Source organism: Heterocephalus glaber, unplaced genomic scaffold (assembly GCF_053883595.1).
Source record: "Heterocephalus glaber isolate CG9 unplaced genomic scaffold, H.glaber_assembly_v1.0 deba00001452, whole genome shotgun sequence".
Taxonomy (NCBI): domain Eukaryota; kingdom Metazoa; phylum Chordata; class Mammalia; order Rodentia; family Bathyergidae; genus Heterocephalus; species Heterocephalus glaber.
Window position 1 is genome coordinate 15,863,031 of NW_028258302.1, and position 27,167 is coordinate 15,890,197.

The following is a 27,167-nucleotide window of genomic DNA, read 5'->3' on the forward strand; positions in this document are numbered from 1 at the left end:
TTTAATCGCTTGGGAAGACGTTCCTAGCCCTGGTCAATCGTAACGCTCTGAGTATCAACCCGGATTTTATAATTTCCAGATTCCTAGGACCCACCTAAAGCAACTGAACAAGGAGGGCTAGGTGCATAAACGGCTGTGATCTAAGAATGACTTCTAGGTTCAATCACAGTACCGCTAAATAAAGGCTCCTAAAATAACCTAAAGGCTAGCAGGGTGCGGTGGAGCAAGTCTGTAATCCTAGCTATTTGTGAGGCTGAAGCAGGATTGAGTTCCAGCTCAGTGTGGGCAATTTAGCAAAACCTTCTCTCAAAACAAAGGGCTGGGATATAGCTCCGTACTGAGTACTACCACCAAGAAAAAACACGAACAAAAAGAAAACACCAGGCCGTAATTGACCAAGATAGAAAAATCAAGGGTAGTAGCTTTGTACCAAACCTGGCTGGACTTTTAGGCACTGATTCATGTAAGAAATTGGTAGTTCCTTCTCTCAAAATTGAAAAAAATAAATTTATAGTGTGATACAACCAGTGTTCCTTTCAGAGGATAAAACAACTTCCATCAGAATAATTTCAACAAACCTTGTTTTACCTCACTTTGCCTTGCAGTTTCAAACAGGATAAGGAATAGATGTTGCAAAGGTACTCCCTAACGATGTTTTCCTCTTTCTGATGAAAAAGGTTATTTTTAAGAGTATGTGTAGCTCAGTAGTAGACTGCTTGCCTAGTGTGCAAGAGGCGTGTGTTTCAACTCCTCCCATGGGGAGTGGGGATACCAACAGAGGCAGCATGATTAAAGAGAGCCCTGGAAATAAGTAACTCACCCATCCTCTCCCTGGTGAAATGGGGATTCAGTTTCAGCCTAGCAGTTATTTCGGTTTTGCAAGAAGTCCTTTAATTTAAGCCCAGTAATACCTTGCTGAGCTGTGAGCTTCCACTGTCAGCTTTGACTTTTGGTACACTTAGTTAAGGGGCCACAAACCTCCTGGACAGGATGCATGAAATTTCTAACCCTTTCTCTGGTAGGGTTGCCAGAAGATTTAATCCTGTGTTCCCTTGCACTTTCTTGGTTTGCCTCAAATGAGTTATTTTTCCTTGAAGGGAGACATGTTTAAGAATTCAATATTTGGGCCAGAGATTTAGTTCAGTGGTTTTGCCGCCTGCTGCACAAGCGCAAGGACCCGAGTTCGATCCCTGGTACCAAAAAAAAAAAGAATTCAATATTCATTAGAATGCTAGGAAACTTTGGCCCCTTGGTTTATAATTATAATTATATAATTTATAATTGGTTTATAATTATGTAAAAATGTTGGTTTAGTTAGTGAATCACTTCTGGCCTCAACTTCTCCATTTCCGAATCCTACTTTCCTTCTTAGGGGCTGCAAGGGGTTAATTAATTAAGATTTGTAAAGGGCTTTGAGGAGTAAGAGACAAAGTACTATTAGGGTCTCATGCCCCAAGCCATGGCCCCATCCTTTCATCCCAGCCAGTGGTATAGGCAACCCCATTCTTATGCATGCCAAGACTCTAATCCCCTCTTGAATGTGGCAGCTTCCAAGGAGAGGACAAGAGGCCTTAACTAGAAACAAAAATCCACTGTAATGAGGTGCTCTGAGGACTGAACTTTTTAAAAGATTCACTCCTAACAAAGTGGTGAACGGGAAAAACTTAATGGTTCTTCCATGACTTCTGAGTACCAAAGAAGGTGGGAGTTACGGGAGGAAAAAACACCTGAAATAATCTGACAATATGAACCATTTTAGTACCAATAAGACTTTTTATTCATTGTATTTTCCTGGGGAAAGGAGAAGGGAAGGAAGAGTCAGCACTCGTGTTAGAAAATGATTAGAAAATAGCAAAGGAAGTAAGTGTACAGGGGTACAGCAAAATCAACCATCAAATAGACACCCCGGTGATGGGGTCACCAAAGCCCAAGGGGGCTTGGTCCTGGGAAGTTCAGGAATGGAGTGAAGGATTCAGGGAAAGGACAGGTACATACTTTCCCCCCCTCCCCCCTTCATCCCTCTCCATAAATTCAAGATTTCACACAAAGCTTTGGTTTCTAGCAGTAAACATGGAGTTACATTCGTCTGTCTCCTATTAAACAATCTTGAGGCCACTTTGACATAAGTTTCTTGCACCTGCATAAAAGTTCCTGAGTGACTTGAATATACATTCATACTCCCTTTCCTGGTCTCCTGACCCCACTTTCACATAGAAGGCCCCCAAGACCCCCACTTCCTTTTCTCGAGGATTACAAACTCAGTAGGTTTGATCCATCCAGACAGCAGGTGCTTGGCATGAATTGTATCAAATAACTGTCTTGACTCATGAGGTTGGGAACAAGGGGTAGAGGCTCCTTGCTCCTTCAAGATTTCTGCATAAGTCTCTTAAGAGTTGCAGAGATACTCCAAGAATTAAATATGTATGTGTGTGGGTATGTAGGTTTTCTTTAGGGGAGAGAAAAACGTAGGAGTCAAGTTTTTAGGACAGATTTGGTCCCAAATAGGAAACAAGGAAAAGGGGACTACAAAAGAAAAGATGGTTCATGATCCCCACTTCAAAAAGAGCCTCCCCAAACTTATTTTTCAGATCCTTTTGCCTGGTGCAGAACCTTCTGTCAAAGATCCTTTGGCTATTTTTCTCTCAATACAAAAAAAATTTTGTAAACAATAAAACCCCAAAAGAACATGGAGAAAAGACCAACACATTATATTTACACAAACTAGGCCACCTAGCAATCACCAACTCAGAGACTCAGTAAAGTCCTACAAAGCCCAGACAAATATAATAATTAAGAGGAGGGCAGCATTTGAGGGAGACAAGAAACCAGGATCAGACACACACTACCCAATGCGTTCTATTGCATTTGTCCCGTCTCAACACAGTGAGGTAGGTTTGCAGTGATCTCACAGCATGTAAACGAAACCCCCCTTTTCTCTTCTATTAGTCACTACTGCAGCAGGGCAGGACACTGGCTCCCAGCACCACTGAGGCCCTCTTTTATGGGTCTCACTGGAAGCCAAGAATGTTGAATGGTTCCGAATTTTAGTCCTTGCTTCGTGTAGCCATTCCTGCACAGCACATAATGGGCACAAGGGTATTGGTATTAAAACAGCCTTACCAACTCACTTTCTTTTAATATATAAACACACACACACACATACACCCTGTTGTGCATTGTAGAGCTAGGCTTATCTAGCGAAGAATGGATCAGATATGTAAAGCCAGCCCCTTGCCCTATGATTAGACAACCATCACATCACCTAACCTCAGCTTCCTCTCTGGGCCTTTTACCTGGCCCAGCCTCACCTAACTTTTCTGCACCACCTTTTCCTGTTTGGACTAATTTTCAGTCTTCCAGTAGAAGATCAAGTTGTGGGGCAGACCCTTTAAAACCTATCCTCCTATGAAAAATGGAGAGGGTTTCAAGAGGGTACTATGGCAGAAGACTCAGCTCTCATTGGCAAAAATGAGGTAGTTCACTTCGATAGGCTATGCACTCCAAATGTTTGCTCTCTATAGTGATAGAAACAAAAAGTATTCCTGCTGTGCAGACCCGGAGCTGCTGCCGACTTATCCCTGAGATTGCTCATGTACCTGAGAACACAGTGCAGGAATGAGGGCCTTAGATTAAAATATACAAAAATACAAAGCCAGAATATTTATATTAAGAAAAAAAAGTTAAAATGCACAAGATACGTCATTCGCACACAGTGCAGTTGGCATCCTGGAGAAAGTGGGACCCAAGGTGCAGTCATCTAAAGGAGCAAATAAATAAAATCACATTGGCCTAGAAAGGGGTGGGAGTGAGTGAGGAGCAGCAGATCTGCAACTGTTCTCCCAACCACCCTTTTTGCCCGTCATCATAACACATTGCTTGGAACAGTTCCCAGCACCACGTCCCAAGATTGGGTTATGAGGAAAAAAAGATGCTAAAAACCCCACATTGCTCCCGAGATTCCCTCCCACAGAATGTAGTAGCTCGTAGGTTGGGTCCATTAATCTGATCTCATACCTAATTGATTTCCCTGGTAAGGGAAATATTATTACATATCCTTCTTTAAAAGGAAAGCAACTTCCCTATCCTTGTGGGGGTATAAAGCCTCAGATAAAGCATCCAGGTTCTAGGGTGGCTCTCCCAAAGCCCTCACTTTTACTTGGATAGAGCATGGTTGGAGTTCCTTTGCCTCACCCCCTCCCCCCACTGAGGGAAGATGGGGTGATGCTGGGAACCCCGGCCTGAGAAACATGGCAGTGCCAGCTACCCCAACCCACCCTATCCCCACTTTCTCCACTGCCGATTGATGCCTGCTCCTTGAAACTTCCTGATAACAAAGAATATCCCCCACCCACTGTGCTCAATTTTGGGCCTCCGGAAGTAGGGCAGGGCTGTTGATCTCTTCCTCTTCCTCTCGGAAGTAGACTGGCTTCCCCTGGGAGCTGGGAGCCTGCTGGGCCTTCAGTGGACACGAGGCTACCATATGGTTAATGCTTTGGCAGAAGTGGCACTTCTTAGGCTGGGGTGGCAGCTTGCATTCCTTGGCATGATGGTCTAGACCACCACAGTTGTAGCACCTGATACAAAGCAAAATTGTAAAAAGTGAGAAGTGTGGGAAAAAAAAGTCAGAAGACTCCCTCAAGGGAGGACACCTGAGCTTAGGTCCAGGCTCGTCGTCACTAAACTCACCTCCCTCCCTAGAGACCAATTTCCCCACTTATAAATGGAAGAATGTGGACTAGATGATCTATAAGTCCTTTCCAAATCTACCTAGATGATCTCTTCAAGATTCATGTCAACTTAAAAATATCAGGGGGTACCAGGGCCAGGGATTTATTAGCTCAGTGGTTCTGCCACCTGCCTTGCAAGCACAAGGTCCTGAGTTCAATCCCCAGTACCAAAGAAACAAAAACAAACAAACAAAACACCCAACAACAACAAAAAAACCAGGGTACCAAGAAGAGAGTCACTGACCAGGACTATCAACTACAACACAGGCCAGGTAAGTCTACCATAGCCTTTATAAAGAAAATATTTTGAAAGCTAAATTATACATCTGCTCAGAGCTGAGAGGTTTTAAATCCACTATCAAGATTGCAAGGGGCCAGGAATTTAGCTTAGTGGTTCTGCCACCTGCTTCACAAGCACAAGGACCCAAGTTCGATCCCCGGTACCAAAAAAAAGATTGCAGACATCAGGGCTGAGGATGTAGCTCAGTGGCACCGCACCTGCCTCGATAGTGCAAGGTCCTGAGTTTGATCCCCAGTACCAAAAAAAAAAAATTACAGACATCAGTCAACTGAGACCTGGTAAGGAAACAGCAGACACACAGGTACCATCCTGTCCCATCACTCATATACGGTCTCTTCTCACATCATCATGGGTAATCAGTGTCTCGCTCTTCACTGATCAATATAGTGGCCTCAGCTTCACAAAGCAGAGTGAGAGCTGCACCTCAACCATGCAGATGTTGCCAAGGACCATAGACTTCATCTTATCTCTAGTAACCTAGCCCAAGTGCAGATTAGGAGAACTTTCCCCATCCTCAGAACGTTTCCCTGCCCAGCAACCTACAGAAGCTATGGTCTAAGCCATACCTGTCTCCTTTGGATCTACGCTTCTGCATGTTCTTCCCCTTGGGTCGCCTCTCACTCCCAATACAGAACACCCCACCGGGACCGGTGACACGGATGGATTCCAGGCCCTTCGCAGACTTTTTAAAGGTGAACTCCACTGCCTCACCCTCCTTCAGGCTCCGAAAACCCTCCATGTGCAGCTTACTCTGGTGAAGGGAAATATAGTAGATGTTACCATTGTTCCCATCATTATACCAAAAAGCAAAAATGCACAAACCTATTACTACAAGGTAGAAAAGCATGGGTGACAGTACTCCCACTTTATCAGCAAGTAAACTATGAATTCCAAGGTCACTAATCAACAAAAATTTATACAACAGGGCCGGGGATTTAGCTCAGTGGTTCTGCACCTGCCGGCCTCACAAGCGCAAGGTCCTGAGTTCCATCCCCAGTACCCGAAAAGAAAAAAATAAAATTTACACAACATTAACAAGTTTATGATGACATAAACAGATGCCAAAACATTTTTTTGTAGCTATTCAGGTTTAAAATTATAGTAAAAAGAACAAAGAAATCAACAAATATAAAATTATAAAATAAAAAGCTCAACACTGTATAGCCCTCAAACACTATGTGTTCACATAACACCTTAGTTTTTATACTCATCTAAAGACCAACTATCTAGAATACTGGTAAAAGGTGAAAGATTTATACGAACTGAAGAGAAACCAGAGTTAGAATATTAGAAAAAAGAAAAAAAATTAAGTAGTACTCATATCAAAGTATTATTGGAAACTTTAGTAAAAAGAAAAAGATGTGAACAATTTAAGAAATAATCATAATGGCAGCTAAAACTTACTGCAAATTGTTAGTAAACTGACAGAGCACCCTAGCCAAGTTCAAAATGTAGCATTATCATATCTATAAAGGGACACACAGAAGTAGGACACACATATCTCCTGAGATGATTGATGTACTAAGGACACATGACTTTAAAATGCACATCGTGACTCTAACCTTGAGAGATCATTAGACAGATCTAACCTGAAGGACATCTTACAAAACAGACCTATATACTTCACAAAAGTCAAGATCATGAAGGACAGGACCAAATAGGAAAATACTGTATGGTTAAATTCAACACAAGACTTTGAGTTGGATCTTGGAACAGGAAAAAAATAGGAAAACTGACAAAATTTGTGTATGTAATATAAATATATCAATGTCAAATTTCTTGACTATGATCATAGCACTGATACTGTGTACCCTATTCTTGGGAAATACATACTGAAATATTTAGAGGTAAAAGTGATGAACACTGCAACTTATTGTTAACAAGAAAAAAATTAAACTGCAGAGTTGAAAAATGATAAAGCATGGAGCAAAATGTTAATAATTGGTGAATCTGGGTAAATGCTGCCGGGGAATATCTTGTACTATTCTTGTACCTTTTTCTATGTTTGAAACTATCTCAAAATGTTATAGAAAGTTAAAGACAGCATGACCCAAGCAGGCAGATGAAGGATTAAAATGGAAAGTCAGAGAGAACCAAGAATATATGGAGAATCATTAGGTGGGGAAAATAAGTCAATAACTTATGATGAGAAAATTATCCATTTGTAAATATACACATGCAAAACATTTCAAAATACATAAATTTAAGAAGAAAACTGTAAAAGGACAGATTATCAGGCTGACAAATCTGCAGAAAGCTACGTTAAGCAAAAAGAATTACATAAGTGGGTAATGTATGTACACATTTATCTACTGTTGATAAAATGGAAATTAATTTACTAGTTTGTTAGTTGAGAAATGGTTAATATATGGTACATCCACAATAATGAGAGCATACAGGCATTAAAAAAATGTATAGTCTCATTCATTGCCACATTTTGGTACCTCAAATAATGCCCAGCACATTTTTTGGACAAAGGTAGATTTTTGGTTTATTTTGTTTTTTTTGAGATAGGGGTCTAGCAGGGTTGGTTGAACTCACTGTCTCAAGTGATCCTCCTGCCTCAGCATGCTGGGACTATAGCTGTAGCCCACACCTGGCCAACAGAGGTTGATTTTTGGTGGTGGAGGTACTAGGGGTTGAACCATGCATATTAGGTAAGCACTCTGCCAGTCACTAAGCTACATACTCAGCCTCAGAAGTAGATAATATAGATAAATGAAAATAAAAGTAAAAATTTAGAACCATTTGTACAGAAGAATCCCATTAAAATACCACATATTTGTACCAAAACTGGGGGGGGGGGTAGTTGCCAAATGTGGTAGCCCGCCTTTTTTAAGAGGGAAATATTCATATAGTTAGTTGAATAGCAAAACCAAGACCAGAAGAACCCAGTGTTCTTGATTTAAAGCTGTTACTACCATTCTACTTACTCTTATCAATAGCACATAAATGAAGGGACAGTCCCTTCTAGTCCCTCCCCAGAATACCTTCATTACAGCTTCTACTATTAGAGTAGGACATCAAAGACATGTGTATCAAATATGTCAACAAGGAATAGTCAAGGAAAAATGAGTTCAGAGAGTGATAGTGATCCCTCTGTACCTATCCCCAGACCTGACTAGAGGGAACACAAGTAAGTAGCACTAGTATTTTATGTGGTAGAATTTTTCAAACTAGGACGTAAATGTAATATGCTTATTAGGTAGATGAGAAAAACAAATTCCTCCATCTCTCCTCTGTACCAGAGATTGAACCCAAAGCATTCACACTGAGCTGGAACTTGTGATCTTCTTGCCTCAGTCTGCCAGAGTGCTGGGATTATAGGCATGTGCCAGCACAACTGGTTCAATCATTTTAATTTTTTTGTTCTAAAATGTCAGTTCTCCATTTACTGGCTGCATGACCTTTGTCAGATTCCTCTCTGAGCCCCAGAGCCTTCAAAGATTGGAAAACCAAATAAGATCTAATGAAAATTACATGGGCACAGAAATACCAAAAGTATACAGTAAATATATATTGTTCCATCATACTCCAAAGGTATGGGATCTTTTCTCTTTTTTTTGGAGGCGGCGGGTGGAAGTGTTTTGGGGGATTGAACCCAGGGGCTTAACACAAGCTAAGCATGTGCTCTCCCCCTGAGCTACAATCTCTAACTCCTATATTTGTTTTTATGCCCACAGACATATCTAAGGATGTGATGATTCCCCCACCCCACCCTGCTCCAACTTGATGTGGGCAAAGGGGCAGAGCATTAAATCAGGAAATAAACCACCAGGTTTGGTGGCACACATCTGTAATCCCAGGACCTAGGAAGCTGAGGCAAGAGGATTCCTGAGAGTGCAAGGCCAGCCTGGGTTACATACCACGTTCAAGCACAGGCTAAACTACATAGTGAGACCCAGTCTCAAACAACCACAAACCACCCCCCACAAACCAAAAAAAAAAAAAAAAAAAAAAAGCCAAAAGATAAAATCACTGCCATGGGAAAAGAGCCTTTCCCCCTCCCTGTTGTACAGTAACCATCCCAAATTTCAAGTGATATGGGATTTCTCTCTTACTGAACTGGAAAAAAGATGAGTGAATTCGGTGAGAGGGAGAAATGGAGGAACAAGACCAAGAAGTCTTCTCACCAGGCAATTCCAGCTTCATGTGGCCTGGGAGACCCTCAAATCCAGCAAATAAGTGATAAGAACAAGGGTTGAGTCCCAAGGCTTGTTCCCTCCCTTCCTTACTCATTTATAAAATGCAGTATATACTAATTTTATTGTGGGGCTGTGAGGTTTTATGTGTGAAAAGTCACTAATATCTCACCTGCCATACACAAATCCTCATCTTCAGGCTGGATGGGAACAAGCTAACAGAACAAAGTGTCAAGAGACTCAAAATTAACTCTGGCTTTATTACCCAGCAGCTGTAGAAACTCAGGAAAATATAGCCCCCCCCCTCCAGTTCCCAAAGAGTAACACCCTCCTCCATTGACAATGTATAGGCTTGTGAGAACAAGGGCCAATGTAAACAGGGACATGCAGTATGAAACTAACCAGTCCTTTCAGGTCCCTGTATCACTTAAGGACTTGAGGTTTATTTAGGACCTTTAAAGAATATAGGAAAACAAAACAAAACAAAACAAAAACAACCCTTCAGGTACCTCCATGTAACTGGTGGGCTAAGATTTAAACTGGTGATCTCTTGGGGTGGCTCCCTGCCCCCCATCCCTGCTCCCTTCCAAGACACATAGTTTAAATTCCTCCCTTATCAGATAGGTAATCAGTGTGCAGCCCCATAGCCAGCCTCTCTGGGCCTGCAACTGAAAGAAGCCTGAAATTCTTGTACCACCCCCACTCTACCCTCAACCACACACAAAGCAGGTCCCAGCCCCCTCCAGATCCCCTCCAAAAAGAAAAGGGCTTGGGGGGGAGGGGCCTGGCTTGAGCTCCCCCAATAGAGCCCAGCCCCAGGGAACAAAGAATTGACACTGGTTAGTTCTGGTGGTCAGATTCCTGGAGTTCCAAGGCACAGATTCCCCCTTGCATGGCTCTAACCCTCCCCCACATTCAACAGGATCAGTGCCCTCCTCTGTATGTTGGGGTTATGGTCACAGAGGGAGAAATGGATACAGAAATGCTTATCTTCTGGTCAGTCGTGCTGGGTTTGCCCAGCCAACACCCCTTCTCTGTGGTCTGCTTAACCTGCACCTCTTGGGTGTAACCAAAGAGGTCCCCCTCCCCTCGAGTGACTTCCATGAAGTCCTACACAGAAGAGCCTTATTTATTCAGATAAATGGTTTTAAAGTGGTAGGGGAGAGGTGGCAGAAATTCCATCTTTCTTTCCCACTTAGTTCAAGTTAGGAAGGTAGGAGGCCTGGCTATCCCCAGGAAGACAGCACTTAGAAAACAGTTGCAGCATTTATTTTACTCATGTCAGGGCTGTAGTCTCCAGTATGTAGGCCCTCTGCTGCTATCTGACTTCCTTCCCCCTTCACCCCAATACCCCTTCCCAACATTTGCTTCTACCTCAATTTGGAGAGGTTGGACCTTAGGAATGGGAGACTTAGGAAAAGTAAAGGTTCTGGTTCTTTCAATTATATGTCCAAGAACAGGATCATACTTAAAAGCAATCATATCTCTTCCCACTTATTTTAGTCACTGTTCCTTTCTATGTAAGTGGCAAAACCCAGAATTTCATGATACTCATCTACCTCATGAGAACCAAAATTGGAGTTCTTAGCTCTATGCAACACAGATTTCAGTTCAAGATTATCCAGTGTAAGTCTCTATCCTCAATTCTAGGTTTCTAGCAGCATACAAATATTTGTTGAATAAACTAAGTTTTTTACCACCCAAAATAACTGTTATTGATGCTTACTGCAGACTAAACAATGTTCTAAACACTCTGCATGGTATAACTCATTTAACACTCGTATCAAACCTATGTGGTATTACTATGACCCCCATGTTCAGCCTACCAAAGAGGTGAAGGGCACCTTGACCAGTGTTATAGTGATAGGAAAAGAGCTGGGCTAATTGCAGTTGGCCTGACTCAATTAAGTCAGCACAACCTCATAATGCAAGTCACATACAATTTTAAACTCTGTAGACGTAAAAAGAAGCACATGAGAGTTATTTGAATGACTCAACCCTGTGGTGTCAGAGCCCTATCCAAACATCATTCCTAGAGTTTGCCAGAATCACCTCTGGTAGTAGGGTTTTGTAGGGGGCTAGAAACCCAATTCACCCAGAAGCAGTTTATTTGATGGTGTGTGTGCCAAGGAGGACGGAATAAAGAGGTCCAGAACCAAACACTACTGGAAGCCAACCCCCATCACCTCTCTTGAACAGCAGCCGTTGGCTCCTACCTGCAGTTCTCCACCAGATGGTGCTGTGCATCTGCCTGTGTGCACAAGACAAGCCAGAGGTAGCTAGACCAGGCAGGACTGAGGTTCTGAACTGTGAACACATTTAAGAGCCTTATCTCCACAGATCCTCAGTAGGGTCATCTTGTCTCCTTTACCCTCTGGGAGAAGGAGATAGGTGTTTACTTCCTGCCCTACCCCCAACCACCTCCACACTAAAGGGGTGCAGGGTGGGACTGAAAAGATTCCTGGAGTTTTATGCCAGAAACCCAGTACCTGGCTCTCTACAGCCCTCCTTGAACTTTGGTTTCCTGTCTGAAATAAGTAACTCCACCCGAGACTGTGTTAAAAATTATGTACTACTCTCCTCCCCTAGCTCCTTCCACCTCCCAGACTGGGACTACTCAGAATTGTTTTTTATTCCTGCACAAAGAAGTGAGGTATAAGCTTTACCTAGGGCAGATTCTCCAAAAATTATGGAATTCCAGAAGGGGGAATGTAACTGTTTGTTTAGGAATGTTTGAATTGCCTTGGTAAAACTCATTGATAATTCCTCATAGTCCAAGGTCAGGGTATAGTTCCATGGTAGAGTGCTTGCCTAGCCCTAGGTTCCACTGCCAGTACTATCCTTCCCCCGCCCCCCAAAAAATTCCTCTACTTTTTCTTTTTTGGTACTGGGGATCGAACTCGGGACCTTGCGCTTTCTAAGCAGGCGGCGGAACCACTGAGTGAAATCCCTGGCCCTACTTTTCATTTTAGCACAAGGGTACAGTAGAAAACTACCCACATATCTAAGTTCCCCTCTCCAAAGAGCATACAAATTGGTTAGGAGAGTATAAAACAAGCAGCACACTAGTAACTGGGCATCAAGAGAATCATCAGCGGGGCCGGGGATTTAGCTCAGTGGTTCTGCCGCCTGCCTCACAAGGGCAAGGTCCCAAGTTCCATACCCGGTACCAAAAAAAAAAAAAGAACCATCAGTGGTGCAGTGTAGTAAACCAGGTGGGAAAGATCCTATCTGGTCCCCCTCAGCCAGCAGCCCTAACCTAGACCTCAGGAGTCAGGAGGTTGCTCTTGCTGTCCCTGGCTCATCTCTTTCCATAAAAGCAACAGGCCACATGGCTTCAGAGCAATTTCAGCTTCAATTTCTGTCTCAATATTGAAAAGATTTTCTCCTAACCACCAACTGTTTCCTTAGTCAACTATGGGCTTTTCTTTTGGTTTTCAAGGATTCTAAAAGAGCATTTTATCCAGAAAGCAACTTTACTCATTTGGGTTCTAAGGAGCTGTACTATGATGGAAAAACCGGAAATTTTTCTTATTTCCAAATTTCTACAAATCTTAGCAGTTTGGGGGTTTTTTTTTGGTACTGGGGATCAAACTCGGGACCTTGTGCTTTCAAGGCAGGCACCGGATCCACTGAGCTAAATCCCCAGCCCAGCAGCTTGGGTTTTGAACCACAGTAAACACAAGTGAAGCCAAAGTTGTTAAATAAATACAATAAAATCTCATTTTATTTATTTTTGATCTTTTGAGACAGGGTCTCACTGTGTAGTTCAGCCTAGCCTTTAACTCACATTGTAGCCCAGGCTGGCCTCAAACTTTCAGAGATCCTCCTTTCTCAGCCTGGCTTAAAATGGGATTTTTAGCATTCATGGTGAAACTCACAAAACAGAACAGGGTTTTAGCTCTTTCTGGTTCCAGCTTTTTCGGAGTAAGTTTCTCTACTAGGGGTGACTACCTCCCAGGGAACATTTGGCAATTATCTGGAGACACTGTGGTTGTCACAACTGAAGGATACAACTGGCTCCTAGGGGGTAGGGGCCAGGAACACTGCTGTACATTCTATAATCCCCTCAGAACAAGCAATTAACCTGTTCAAAATATGTCAGTAGTGCCAAGGCATAGACACCTGATTTAGGGGCTGGCAATCTGCCATAATTTTAAAATCCCCCTAACTCCAGAGACAGAGATTTGTAGGTCTAAAGATCTGTCACTGAATAAGAGAAGTGTTACAGAAATCATTTTGCTTTTTGGACATTTTCTTTGGAGTGGGTTGTGCTTTTTCTCACACTATCCACTCCTGGGAGGAGTGTAATAAAATTGGAAGAGGGCGCTGGGAACCTTACAAGCCCAACTTTGGAAGACAAAAGCCAATATTTTAAAGTTACTTTTCCCCGTCTTCTTTCCTTGGAAAGGGGCTCCCTCATGCCTTCTCCCTGGCAAATGTTATCTTAGAACAATTACCCTTCTTACCACCCTATTCCCAGGGTAACCACCACTGGTAACTAAAGAATGAGACATTTTGTTAAAGATTTTTTAACACTTCTACTTTAGAAACACTTTCTCTCCCAGTAAACAGTTCTTAGGGATTATCCTGCACTTAGGAAATTCCTCTGTCATTAGATTTCAGAGAGATTTTAAATCACTAACCTAACTCACTGCTGAAGTGGGGTGTGGTTCAGTCCCAGCTTCAGCCCCATGCTATCATACAGACCAGTACCATCCTCTCTGACTAGCGCTGGTTAGTGAGGATTAGGGTGACAAGTTCTTGATTCCAGGTCAGCTCCTTCCTGGTAAGTTATTCAATTGTGGGTCTCTGGAAATCCTAAAACCAGATAGTCCAGAAAGTCTCCACCTGGTCCATCCTGAAAGTCTCTGGTCTCTTCCATGCCATGTAATAGCTTTCCAGTTGCTCTGAAACCTAAGGGTAAATTGGCTGAGGCACAGATCACCACTTGCTAAAAAAAACCTTCCTTGGGATTTATATCCAAGGAAGCCCAGAAGATCAGGTGATAACATTCCCCTCAGCCCCTCTCTACTTAGCAAGCTTTGGGGGAGAGACAAGAAAATGTTGGATCTGACTTTTATTCCAGCCTCCCAAAATTGAGGTAGCTGTCCAGTTGTCTCCAGACCGGGAAAGATTTTAATCTCTTTGTGATTAGATAAATGGGAGAGTAGGGGAGACTTGCCACCCTGCTGAGGAGGGCCATTCAAAGCTGGTTCCTGTAATAAAGTGATTTAATAGATCTAAAGAGGCCAATTCCCTTCTTTCTCCCACAATTACTTCCTGTGGGTTATCATTCACATATGTAAATGAGATAGGGAGTAGAGGGCAAAGCCACCAGCCGAAACTAGCTGGGGGGGGCATAGATGAGAGGGCTGCATGAGGGTAGCTAAGCATCCCCCTTTTGGCAGATGTTCTAGCACCAGTTACCCTGTGTCGGTAGTAGTGACTTCTGGGTCCCTATCTCCCTGCATCCTCTATCTCAAGTTTCTCCAGAATCTCCTCTGCTGTGCACAGACTTCCTTGTAGCCTCCAACCAATCCACCCAGCATCTCCCTTCCCCACCCCTCCCCCTCCAGAATGCCATCCCTCAGGCTCCAACCCTTAATCCCCACATCCTCCTTTCCCCTCCCCCATGGCTCCCAAAGCCAACCTCCCAGAAGTAACCCCTCCCTGCCCGGCTGGGGTGTCAACCTACAGAGCCTAGGATTACATATTTCTTCTTTCCAGGTCCAGCCCTAAGCCACCAAATGTGGAAGGGACACACACAGCAACTTTACTACGTGATAGGTGGTGTTTCAGGGCCACTGGAATGAATGGCTTTAGGATACTGAGGAAGGGGAAGCCTGGGAGGAGGGAGATTCTAAGTCTCTGGCTCCTCAGTTGAGGCTAGGAATGTTAGGACAGCAATCAATGGCTGTCTGGGGCCATAAATGCCAAGCTGAGGAGAATAGGTCCCGAGACCAGCTGCCCTCCAACCCCTGCCCTGCGACACTGAATTTCAACCCCCACTGTGCTGCCCTGCTGTAACTGAGAACTTGGGGTTGCACTGACCTAACTGTGTCCTAGCCTGGCCCAGGAATGTTGAGGCCTGGCCTCCTTCAAAGGTTTTCCTTCCCGGCTGGAGTTGGACAGCAAAGGCCGCAGTCCTGAACTGTAAGGAATGCTCTGGTGGTGCTTTCAAGACTCCCACTGGATCTTTTGGGGATCTGCCAAACCAACTTGGTCCCCAGGCACTGAGTTTTGAGTCACCACCTGGATGAGATCTGCATTAAATTGGGTACGTGGCTGACTTCTCAGTTTTCTGTCCTTGGGTCCCGGGGCCAGTTCCCGGCACTCTCTCATCCTCTGAGCTTCATTCGGATGTTAAAGGCGCTGAGCGCTCGGCGCCCTGCTCAGGCCCGGCATGTGCTTCCCTGGCCGGCCTGCTCGCCCTCCCCCCACCGGCAAGCACAATACAACCTTAGTTTCTGCCACACGGGGTCACCTCCCTGCCCCCTGCCCCCTTCCCAGGGGAAAGAGGTAAAAGACACGTGGTAAGCTGGAGGGGTTCCCGGAAGGGGGAGGGGGTGCTGATAATCAGTGCTGCCTCTCACTCGCCCCGTAGTAAACAGGGACTCATAACTGGGGTGCCCCGACAAAGATGGGGACGCATTGATCTTCAATCCAACACCCGAACCCGCTCATCCACCGTGCATATGTGCTCCTAGGCCCCCTTTTCCTCAGCAAAGTTAGCAGAATCAGTCTCACCTGGTGCACAAAGACGTCCACCGGGGGGTCGAGCGCGACCCCGGCGCGGGCGGTCATGGACAGGAAGCCGAACCCCATGCGCACGTTGAACCACTTACAGATGCCCGCACCGTGCAGCAGCTGCGGCTCGTCAGCCTCCCGGGCTGCGTCCGCCGGCGCCTCCTCGGGCGCCTTCTCCGCCGCCTTGGCGCAGCCACCTGGAGATTGGAAGGGCCGGGCGCTCAGCTGGGGGGCCACGGAGTCGGAGGGCCCCCTCAGCGACCGGCCCAGGAGACCTCAGTGTCCAGCCCATGGGTGGACACCCAAGAGGGAGCAGCAACCCAGCAGCTGGCAAGAAGAAACCTATTCCGGCCGCTTCCCGCGCTCCCCGAGCTTACATCGAGGCCAGTGGTGCCCCGAAAGTTTTGCTCCTCTTTCCACAACACGTTGCCGGGGGACAGACGGCCGGACAGGCCCCTCCTCTTCTCTCCCTCCGCCCCCGAAGGCTCGCCGAGCACCACTGGGACACCTGGGTTCCTTGGTCCAGATATGGCCCCAGTAGGGAGGCCGCACGGACTTGGGGTCCTGCGGGCAGCCCGGGGGACACTTCCCCACCTCCCTCCTACGTGGCTCCTCGGCGCCCTGCACTTTAAGGTACCCCCGCTAAGTCCCTTGCTCGAACCTGCAAATTGCTGGTTGGACACTGAGCCCATGGTCGTCCGCTGAGCCCGTGGCCCCGGGCCCTTGGTCGGGCGGCTGCTAGCCCCAGTGAAGTCCGGAGGCAAAGGGGTGGCTAGGAGAAGAGGCTGCTACATCTTCCCCCGCACAATAGCGGTGGGAGGGCCCACGGCTTTTCAAAGGCTCCCAAATTCTAAAAGACAATGACCCAACCCCCCGCGGGCAGCCCCCTCCCCTCCCCTCCCCTCCCTCTCCTTTCTCCTCCCTTTCCCTCCGGCTCCGGCCCTCCCCCACCGCTCCGGTCTCTGACACCTCGGGGTGTCCCTTGTCAGGACCTTGAGGTTTGACACCCCCTCCACATACACATATCTGGAGATGGGGGTCGTCTGCTCCAGAAGTCTTGGGTACCCCGCAATTTGGGTCATGCACTTTAAGGACTCAGTGGGGATCCCCAAAGCTGATACAGGTGGGGGACGGGGGCGCTAGTTTTTAAACCACGTGACCACACATACACACAACCCCCACCCCCGAGCAGATAATTATACATTCCTGAGAGTTGGGGGAGGGAGGTGTGAGCCTGGTGGCGCTGGCCAATCAGAGACACAAACCACCTGTCAAGGGAGAAATGGATGAGCCCTCCCCCTCCCCCAGCCCTCCAGCGCCCCTCCCCCCTTCCCCTCAGGCCTCTGATCTGACCCGGCTGCTGGGCGCTGACCCGCTCTCACCTCCTACCCCCGTGTGCTTACATAGACCTGGAGTTCTGAACACCAGGAAGCCGGGCAAGGGGAAGCCAAAGGCTGGAGACCCGGCCGGACTGATCTATCCTGACCAAGGCGCTGCCTCTGGAAGTCTTCCTCCCTCTGATTACAACTGAATGTCTCTGTCTCTCGGAGTTTCAGAGTTTTACTGGGTCTTCCCCATCAGAATAAAGTGCTCCTCAGTGATCTGTATAAAGACCACTTTTTTCTTTCCAAATCTGTGTCTAAAGTTTAGCCCAGGTAGAGCCCCCTGGGAGAGCAGGAGGAACCCAAAGAGGCTGGAAGTGTGTCCCCTCTTGCCAGCTGCCCTCTCACCCTGCCCCCACCCCCACCCTGTCCCATCCAGTGCTGGGAAGAGCGGGCGGGTTTGTGGGTGGAGACACTTCCTCCTGTACTCCCGACACTTCGATTCCCAGACCCTCCTTGTCTCAAAGTCACCATCCTAAAGTGCGGTACCCTCCTCATAGCGGGGTTGGTGGAGGAACTGGAGTTGGGGGTCTCCTTATTTGAAGAGGTAGCCTCCCTTCTAGGAGATAATGACGGTGGGCTGGGGGTGGCTACTGCCCTGGTCGGAGATGGACAATGGCCCGGGGCTCAGTGCATGGCCCTGGCCCTGCCCCTTCACTTCCGGTGCTCAGTTCAAACTGGACAATGCCAGCTCCGGCCAGTTCCCCTCCCCCACTGCTACAACCCATTTAAAGGGACAGAGCCTGCTTTCGGGGGCATCCTTTTGCCCTGAATTCAATCTTCTCCACAAGTGTGCAGAACCTCTCGTGGTTCTTACACTGCAGATCTGTGTGTGTGTACACGCGCGTGGGCACGTGTGTACTTGGGAAAGAGAGAAAAAGAGGATAAGCAGGGGTAGGATAAAGATGGAGAGGAGAGCCAGGGACTGCGGAGAGATTATTTCCTCTTTCCTATGGAATGTTCTTCACGAGGCTAAAACTTGAGTGTAAGCAATGGAGACAGAACTTTGAAGAATAAAAAGGAGGACAGTGGCCCTTTGCTACTCAGGCTAAAGAAACATATCATTAAGAAATATCATTAGCAGTATCCCACAGCCAATTGAGCACTATAATTTAGACCTTTCAAGAGTTCTCCGAGTACATCAGCCAAAGCCATTTTATTTACATAATTCTTCCCGCTTAATAGTCTTATCTCCCCCATTAGTATTTCCCTTAAAACACATTTGTTTCCTGTACCTCTATTCCAAGGATTCAGGAGCAGGTGACTGAGGTCGGCTGCAGAAAATAAAAAGGAACTGACCGCTTTGGCTTCGCTTGCTTCTTGATCAAGAGCTGCTGGGGTCCCTGGGTAGGCCTGACGTCCTTCGCTGTCCAGGGTGCTGAGCGTGGCTGTTGCGCTATCCTTGGTGCTGAACGAAGCCGCGCCGTCTTGGCTCCCAACTTCCAGCTTTGAGGATCTCTTCTTGTGTTCTCACCTCCAAGTCCTTCCCAGAAAACTTGATTTTCTTCAACCCCGCTAGTACGACTGACACATTTGAGACAAATGAAGAGACTTTCATGAACACTGAAAAGGGGGCATGTTTGGTAATACATGTTTTTGTTAGAGCAGACCAAATATCTCAAGCTCCCTTGAGAAAAACGTGTAGAATTAGTCATGTGACCATAATAGTGAGAAAAGAAGAGATAATTTTTTTAGTAAAAGAAGACCAGAGTAAGAAAGAAACTAAAATCTCTACCAATAATCTTCAAATTTTTTCCTTATTATGCCAGGCGTGGTGGTGCACACCTGTATGTGATCCCAGGACTGGAGAGCCTGAGGCAGGAGGATCACCATGAATTTGAGGCTAGCCTGGGCTACATAGTGAGTTTAAGGCCAGCCTAAACTGCATAGTGAAACCCTGTCTCAAAATTTTTTTTTAAATGTTTCCTTATTTATTATCATGTTTCATAGGAACACAGGTGTTGGAGTCAGATTACTCGTGTTATATCTCTCTGGTGTTAGAGAACTTCCTTCACCTTTAAGTGCCTCAGTTTCCTCCTCTGCACACAGGCAATAATGAGAATACTTGGACATACTGTGAGAATGAAGTTAGGTTATATAGGGAAATCTTTCAAAATAGTGTCTGACATATATTTAATACTTAATAATATAAATAATTACTAATATTATAATGGTTGTAGTCATGATTGTTTCTATAACCTAGAGCCTACTGGGTCATTTTTCCCCTAGCACTGGGAACATATATATATATATATATATTCAAAACGTCTCCTGAGTATGTTTGTTTTGTAGTACTAGGGATTGAAACCCTGAATAGTTTTTGTTTTTGTTTTTGTTTTTTTTGGTGCCGGGGATTGAACTCCAGTCCTTGCACTTGCGAAGCAGGCAGCAGCCTGAATAATTTTTAATTGAAATAATAAACATTATTAAAATAGTCATAGGGCTGGGGATTTAGCTCAGTGGTTTCACTGCCTGCTGTGCAAGCACAAGGACCCAAGTTCAATCCCCAGTACCAAAAAATAAAAATTTTAAAAATTAAAAAAAAAAATTAAAATAGTCATAATTCTTATTTTCATAGGCTGTCCCATTCATTTATATTCCAAGAACTCAGGAGGGAACCAGGACCTTATTAAGTTGCACATGTGAAAGCAAAGGATGCTTTAGAAATGGGTACAAAAGGTTTGCTACATAACTGATTCTTCATCCTCAATGTTTTCTTTACATATGGTAAATAGAACTCCTTCCTCTTTTGGATCCCATTTCTGTGAAAACTTACTAGGTACCTCCTAAGATCCAGTCATTGTCCTAACAAATTTGGTGGAGGAATAAGTAAGTAGTATGTAATAAGTAGTAGGGTGATTTAAAAAAAAAAAACAGACCCTGCCTTCCAAAAAGTTATGGTCTAGTTAAGAAGATAAAATGTAATATAGCTACATATTGCAAGTTCCTTGTATACTAGTTCCTGACAGAGATAATATCTAGGTAAAATAAGGGAAAGATAATTTTTTTTCCCACTATGTACTCCAGGCTGGTCTTGAATTCACTGTGGAGTCCAAGCTGTCCTCGAACTTATGACGATTCTCCTACTTCAGCTTTCCAAGTGCTGGGATTACAGGCATGTGCCACAATGCCCAGTGAAGGGGAGCTCTTGAAGTTGTTTTGTTTTGTTTTGAAACGGAGCTCTTAAAACAAAGGTGTCTGATATCAATACAAAGACCATCTCCCATTTAAGGTACTTTCCTAAGTTCCTTTTGTGTAGGTTCATAAATTCCTAGAAGTAAGAGTTAGAAGAGGTCTTAGTAACAGTAACAATTAATTTAACAATTAATGTACCTATTGAACATTTCCTCTGTGGCAGGCATTAAGGTTTTGGGACTTCATCAATGAGCAACACAAACAAAAATTCCTGCTTTGTGGCAATTCACATTCTGGTAGATAATAGCAATAATCAGGGCACCTGTAATTTCAGCACTTGGGAGGCTGAGACAGGGGGATTGCTCTTCATCAGGAAGAGAATTCAAGGCCAGCCTGGGCTACATAGCATGACTGTCTCAAAAAACCAAGATGCTGCTGCTGCTGCTGCTGCTGCTGCTGCTGCTGATATAAAAGTTATTCTTTATCAATAATAATGGCACTTACTTATTTCATCCAAGCCTGCCATTAACCCTGAAAAATATATATTAAAGTCTCATTTCATAGAAGAAACTGAAATTTAATCAATATTGCTTACCTACTGTTGCACTCACACATCTCTGACTCCAAAGCTCATATTGTTTCCACAATTCTAGTGTGTTGTCATCATGACTGGTGCCAACCTCATTTTATCAAGGAGGAAAAAGACATGTGGAGGCAAAAACTGCTGTAGAAGGAGACTATATATTCAAAATAATTAAATTTAGGACCTTAGGTTGTGTTTCTCCTTCCTAGGCCATGGCTAAAGTCTGTCATTTCCACTGATTGCCCTCCCTGGAACTCCTTGGCTTTCTAAATCCAAGAGCTGACCAGGGACAAAGCAGGTCCTCTTCTGGAGGTCCACCCAGCTCCCATTTCAGAAGTATTCTGAGAACTCTGAGGTAGAAATCAAGGTGGTATTCTGAATGTAAAACCCTGACCATCTGCTAACATGAATGATGGTGTGCATTTGAGAAAACTATCCCCCACAATATGTCCCTCAAACCACCAGTGCCATGGAATATGATACCTCTTGCCATTTAAAAAATTTCTACAGAGAAATAATTTGAAAAATGATTTATTACCTATGTTTCCTTTGCAAATGTGGTAATATATCTGAGATTCATCAGGAAGAGAATACAATGTGTGCAGTGTTTCTATTCATTTATTTACTCATTTACTCATTCACATAAGAAATATGTGTTGAGAATCTATTATGTGTCAGTGTCAGTGTTTAAAGCACTGGGATACATAAATGAACAAAACAGTTCAATTAGGCATGGTGGGGTGGGGCACACCTGTAATCCCACCACTCCAAGAGGTGGAGGCAGGAGTACTGAAAATTTGAGCCCTGCCTTAAGGATTTACCAAGACACTGCCTCAAGAAATCAAAAATTATAAAAGGGCTGGGGATGTAGCTCAGTGCAAAGGCCCAGTGTTCAATCTCCAGTTAAAAAACAAAACAAAAAAAGTTAAAATTCCTGCCTTTGTAGAGCTTACATTCTGGAGGAGAGAGACAGACAATAAACACATAATTACATAAAATGTTTAGCATATGTACTTCCAGCCTGTTAAGTTCCTCTGTTATCTCAAGAAAAAACATCCTGTTTTACCCTTTAAAAGTAAAGTGGAGGGCTGGGGATTTAGCTCAGTGGTTTCAGCACCTGCTGCGCAAGCACAAGGACCCCAGTTCGATCCCCAGTACCAAAATAAATAAATAAATAAATAAATAAAAATAAAAATAAAGTGGAGCCAGGGATTTATCTCAGTGGCTCCACTGCCTGCCTCACAAACCCAAGGACCTGAGTTCAATCCCTGGTACCAAAAAATAAATAAATAAGGTGAAGCTAGGTATGGTGGCATATCCTTGTAATCCCAGCTCTCGGGAGACTGAGGTAGGAGGATCACCACAAGTTTGAGGCCAGCCTAGACTACATAGTGAGTTCAAGGCCAGCCTGGACTACAAAGTGAGACCTTGTCTCAAAACAAAACAAAAAGTGCAATGGGGCTTGGTGGTATAGTCCTATAATCCTAGCACTCTGGAAGTCTGAACCAGGAGGATCACAAGTTCAAGCCCCATGTGGGCAACTTAGTTAGACCCTGTCTCAAAATTTAAAAAAAAAAATGTAATAACTGGGAAATCTACCTCAATGTGATGGCTCTGGGTTCAATCCCTAGTAATGGAAAAATAAAAATAAAGATAAAACGAGAGAGTTGGGCCAGGGATTTAGCTCAGTGGTTCCACTGCCTGCCTCGAAAGGTCCTGAGTTTGATCCTCAGTACCAAAATAAAAAAAAAATAAAATAAATGAGAGAGTTGGATTATTGGTTAGACAAATGTTTCTTACAATTTGGAAATTCTGAAATGATATGGTGAAAGACAGAGACAGAGACACAGAAATGGAGAGGGAGACTCCCCTAATCACACTGAGAAACAATCTGTTTTCGCCCCACGATGTCATCCTTATCCCGCTCCAGGGACTCGGGCTTCCTACATCCAGCAGGACTGTGCACCTCTCACCTCTCAGGCCAGTTGAATTGGCAGGAGGATGAGCCAAGGGAGCCCCTTCCTTCTTTCATCTGCTCCACATGCCAGCCCTGCTCCGCAGAGCAAGACTCCAGGCACTTGCCTTCACCAATAATGGCTTCATTAGATTGAAAGGAGAGGAGAGTGACCTCAATGAAATAGACTTCCTGACCCCAGCTGACCTCTGACCCTCACCCTGACAGCCTCTAAATCTTTTCCTTCTGACACATCCCTCACAAGGTATAGGCAGGAAGAGAAAATGGTAAGCGTTTGATAGCCCACTATCCAGTGACTGTAACTCCCCTGGTCTCCTCTTGCAGTAGAAGTCATGATACCCAACTATACTTTCCTCATGACTGCTAATCTTTTTGGTGCTCCTTACCATGACTTAGGTCTGGATTATGGGTCATAACCCATCTAGCTGTCACTCACCACCGTGTCTATTTGTTTGTATCCAGTGGTTGTCATGTACCATGAAGGCAGAAGGCTGGGTGTCTAACCAAATGCTTTCATTTCCTGAATGCTACTTTAGTCTATTAGATTTTTAACCCCCTCTTCCCTGACTCTGCAGGTACTATTTATTCCATGCTGATTTGTATATCAGTCATACACTAAGTGCTCTGTGTGTGTTGTCTCTTCCCGTCCTCAACCATACTAACATGATCCCCATTTTATTGGAGAGGAAATCAAGACCTTTTGGAGTTCAGCAACTTGCCTCAACTTACAGATTGCAAAGAGTTGATCTCAGGTTTAGCTTACTCCCGTATTCTTCTTTACTTTTTAAAAAACAGTTAATGTAATTAATTACATAGGGTTAAAAAAATCAATTAGTATTGAAAGAATTATAATGAAAATCAACAGTCCCCTGGCCACCCCACCTTCTCTACTCCCTTGAGCCAGCCTCTCTCTGAGCCATTTCTCATGGAAGATATTTCCATATCTCTAAATAATATGCATGTATGTCTATTCCCTCATTTATCAATTTTAGATATCATCTATTGATTTCCTGTTATGATGGATGAGCATGTACCTCTTACAGGTCTTACTTCTTCTTTGCCCTTCCTCCCACGTACAGTTAAATCACCATTTTCAACTAAACTGATAGCAAACGTTTTCTTTGTCATCATTATGCAAATGTTCACTGTATTGTCAAGTAGTATCCTGGGATGAAATTTCTCTTCCTATATTGCTTTTTTTATTTTTCCTAGATTTTCTAACCACCTTTTTCTCTTTCCCACACTATTGTCCTTGAAATATCCTCAGTTCTTTTCCTTTTCCTTTTTCTATTTATTTGTTTGCTTGTTTTGAGATAGGGTCCTGTCTCAGGCTCCTGAATGCTGGGATTTCAGACACATGCCACCATGCCCAGCTTTCAATTATTTTCAAGATCTCCATAATGTTATCTTTCCACTAAGCCCTCATTTTTCATGGAGCCCCATTCCTGAGGCCTTCAACCCTGGTTGCTTTGCAGTCTGGGCTTGCTTCCTAGCTTTATCTTGGGGCTTCTGCTAACTACTTTTCAGTTTAGAGCCAATATTTTCTGGATCTCATGTCAACCTCTTTCTTGGTTCACAGTTTAGGAACTCAAGAAAGGGTGCATGGTAACAAAGTGTTCTAAACCTTACAGGTCTGAAATTATTTAATCCTTAATTTTTTCTTTTGGTATCAGGGATCCAACTTGGGTCCTTGCACTTGCACAGCAGGCAGCAGAACCACAGGGTTAAATCCCCTGCCCTACCCTTAATTTTTGATAGTTTCAAAACCATGTTCTTTACCACTCGGCTCTTCCACCCCTAGGAAAATGAAGAAAAACACTCTACTTCCTTCGGGGACCTTGAAGTAGGCAATGTCTTTTCTAGATTCCAAGGTTGTAAGCCAAGATTTATCCACAGAATAAAAATAATGATGCAAACATTTTTTGAAGGCTCATGGTAGACCAAGCATTACACTGTGTGCTTCACATAAATTATCTCACTTAATCTTCTCAACAAATTTAGAGATAGACATGGTTATTTTCCCCATTTTACAGATGCAAGTGAAGCACAGAGGGCTTAAGTAGCTTACACAAAGGGTCATGGCAGGTTCACAGAGTCATAGGCAGGTTTCAAAACCTGGTAGGTGACTCTTCGATCAGTATTTGGAGTCAACACTCTACACTTCTGCCATTAGAAAAGGATGAAGTATTAGCGCTTTCAGACCTTGTTTTCCTTTACACCCCACTTTATAAATGTGGAAATAACACTTAACATCCAAGAACAAGAAATCTAGGAGTCTGACTTTCTGGTATACTCTCTTACTCTTTTTCTTTCTTTGGAACTGGGGATTGAACCCAGGACTTTTACACTGAACTATGGACTTTTTTTTTTTTTTGAGACAGGCCCTCACTAAGTCACTAAACTTCCCAGCCTGGGTTTGAACTTTCAATCCCTCTGCCTCAGCTTCCCAGAGTGCTGGGATTACAGGTCTGTGCAACCACACCCAGCTTGACAGGGTCTCACTTTGTAGTGTAGACTGTCCTTGAACTCACTATGTGTAGCCCACACTGGCCTCAAACTTATGTCAATCCTCCTGCTTCAGCCTCCAAAGTGCTGGGATTAAAAATGTGTGTCACCATGCCCTGCTCCTCTTTTATTTATTTGTTTGTTAGTTTGTTTACTTTGCAGTGCTGAGGATTGAACCTAGGGCTTTGTTTCTCCTAAGCAAGTGTTCTACTTCTGAGCTACATCCCCATCTCACTAGTATAATCTTTTCAATCAGAATGTACGTTCATATTCCTCCCCTCTCTGTTTAGAGGGAAGAAAACTATTGGAGGAGACAGATCTATACTGAGACAACTGCATCCCAGTATGGCACTTCCAGTATGATAAGGGCATATATAATGTACTATGGGAACACTGAAAACTCTCACAAGTTGTATGTCATAAGGAGCTTCATGGAGGAGGTGGCAGTGGGTTAGACCTTGCATAGGATTTTTTTTCCAATACTGGGGATTGAACCAGGGCCTTTGCTATTGAGACAAGTTCTCATTAAGTCACTAAATAGCCCAGGCTGGGGTTAAATTGCAATCCTCCTGTTTTAGTTTCCCAGAGTGGTGGGATTATAGGCATGCGCCACCACTCCCAGTTTAGACTAGGATTGTGTAGGATTTTGAAGAACTTTGTATAGGACTTTGAAGGGAAGGCAAGGACATTTAAAATAAAGAAACAGCAGAAATGAAACCTCAGCTGGAAGGGGAACAGCTTGTTTGAGAACAGCTTCTTTGAGAACAGCTGCAAAGATTGTCCAGGCTAAGCTCAAACTTGCAGTCCTCCTGACTCAGCTTCCCAAAGTGCTGGGATTACCATCATACCCAGCTAGAAAGTTCTTTCTTCCATTGAATCTTCTGCAGACTCTGTCCACTGGGGTTCTTAGGACAAATCCCCTCTTTCTTCTGCAGACTCTGGGGTAATGCTTTTGTTCAAACCTCAGTTCTATCTTTCTCCAGTTGTGTGACCTCAGACAAGTGTTTTTGGAGGCTCAATGCCTCAATTTTGGTTAACTGTCACTGTTCCTCTGGAAGTTCACACAATGCCAGGTGGACCATGCTCCACCCTCAGTGACCCAGGGCCTTTTTCTATTTTCTATGCACTACATTACACAGTACTGTTCCAAGCACAGACTTTTCTCGTTCATGATCTCACTAGAGCCTGGAAAACAGGTTGCTGGAAAAGGAGAGAGGCAAGGTGGGCACATGGTTGTATGCTTTGCAGTTGAGGAAGGTCTTGGCACCAAATACCAGCCTTACTTCCAATGTTACCCTCCTTGGTCTCCCCTCAGTTCTGTCACAAATAAGGTTCCCAGGCCTCCAATATGTTTGACTCTCTCTGGCATTTTCCTGTGATTATCGCCAGAAGTACCATTTTCTTTACTTTTGACTTGCTGATCACTATTCATTCCTTAGGCTTAAATACAGATTTTATCCTATCTATGCAAGTGTCTTTGTGCCCCCCATCCTCACTCCCCTACCCATCACCCTTTTCCGGTGTTCTTCTAGTGCCCTAAACTTCTATAGCAGAGCACTTGCCTGACTCTACATTTGCTTATTTGCTTTGCTGTCCTCCTGGCTACATAAGCGCCATAAGCTAGGGTCACATATGTCTTATTCATTGTATGCCCAGCACACAGCACT

At 44.3% G+C, this 27,167-nt stretch overlaps 1 protein-coding gene across 1 annotated transcript; it reads right to left on the reverse strand.

Moving 5' to 3' along the window:
- Positions 1-1,757: 1,757 nt before the first annotated feature.
- On the reverse strand, positions 1,758-16,785 carry Lin28a (lin-28 RNA binding posttranscriptional regulator A). Its single transcript, XM_004850648.3, has 4 exons — positions 16,582-16,785; positions 15,921-16,117; positions 5,595-5,779; positions 1,758-4,574 (listed from the first exon to the last, which is right to left on the reverse strand). The coding sequence occupies exons 1-4, from the start codon at positions 16,610-16,612 to the stop codon at positions 4,358-4,360; spliced, it is 630 nt and encodes a 209-aa protein (XP_004850705.3). The 5' UTR covers positions 16,613-16,785; the 3' UTR covers positions 1,758-4,357.
- Positions 16,786-27,167: the final 10,382 nt, after the last annotated feature.

Excerpts from the sequence above, each read along its gene's own strand:
- Lin28a (XM_004850648.3), bottom strand. The coding sequence starts at position 16,612 with ATGGGCTCAGTGTCCAACCAGCAATTTGCAG. Across the intron at positions 5,780-15,920 it reads TGGACGTCTTTGTGCACCAG|AGTAAGCTGCACATGGAGGG; the intron begins GTGAGACTGATT and ends TCCCTTCACCAG. Across the intron at positions 4,575-5,594 it reads CGTAGATCCAAAGGAGACAG|GTGCTACAACTGTGGTGGTC; the intron begins GTATGGCTTAGA and ends GCTTTGTATCAG.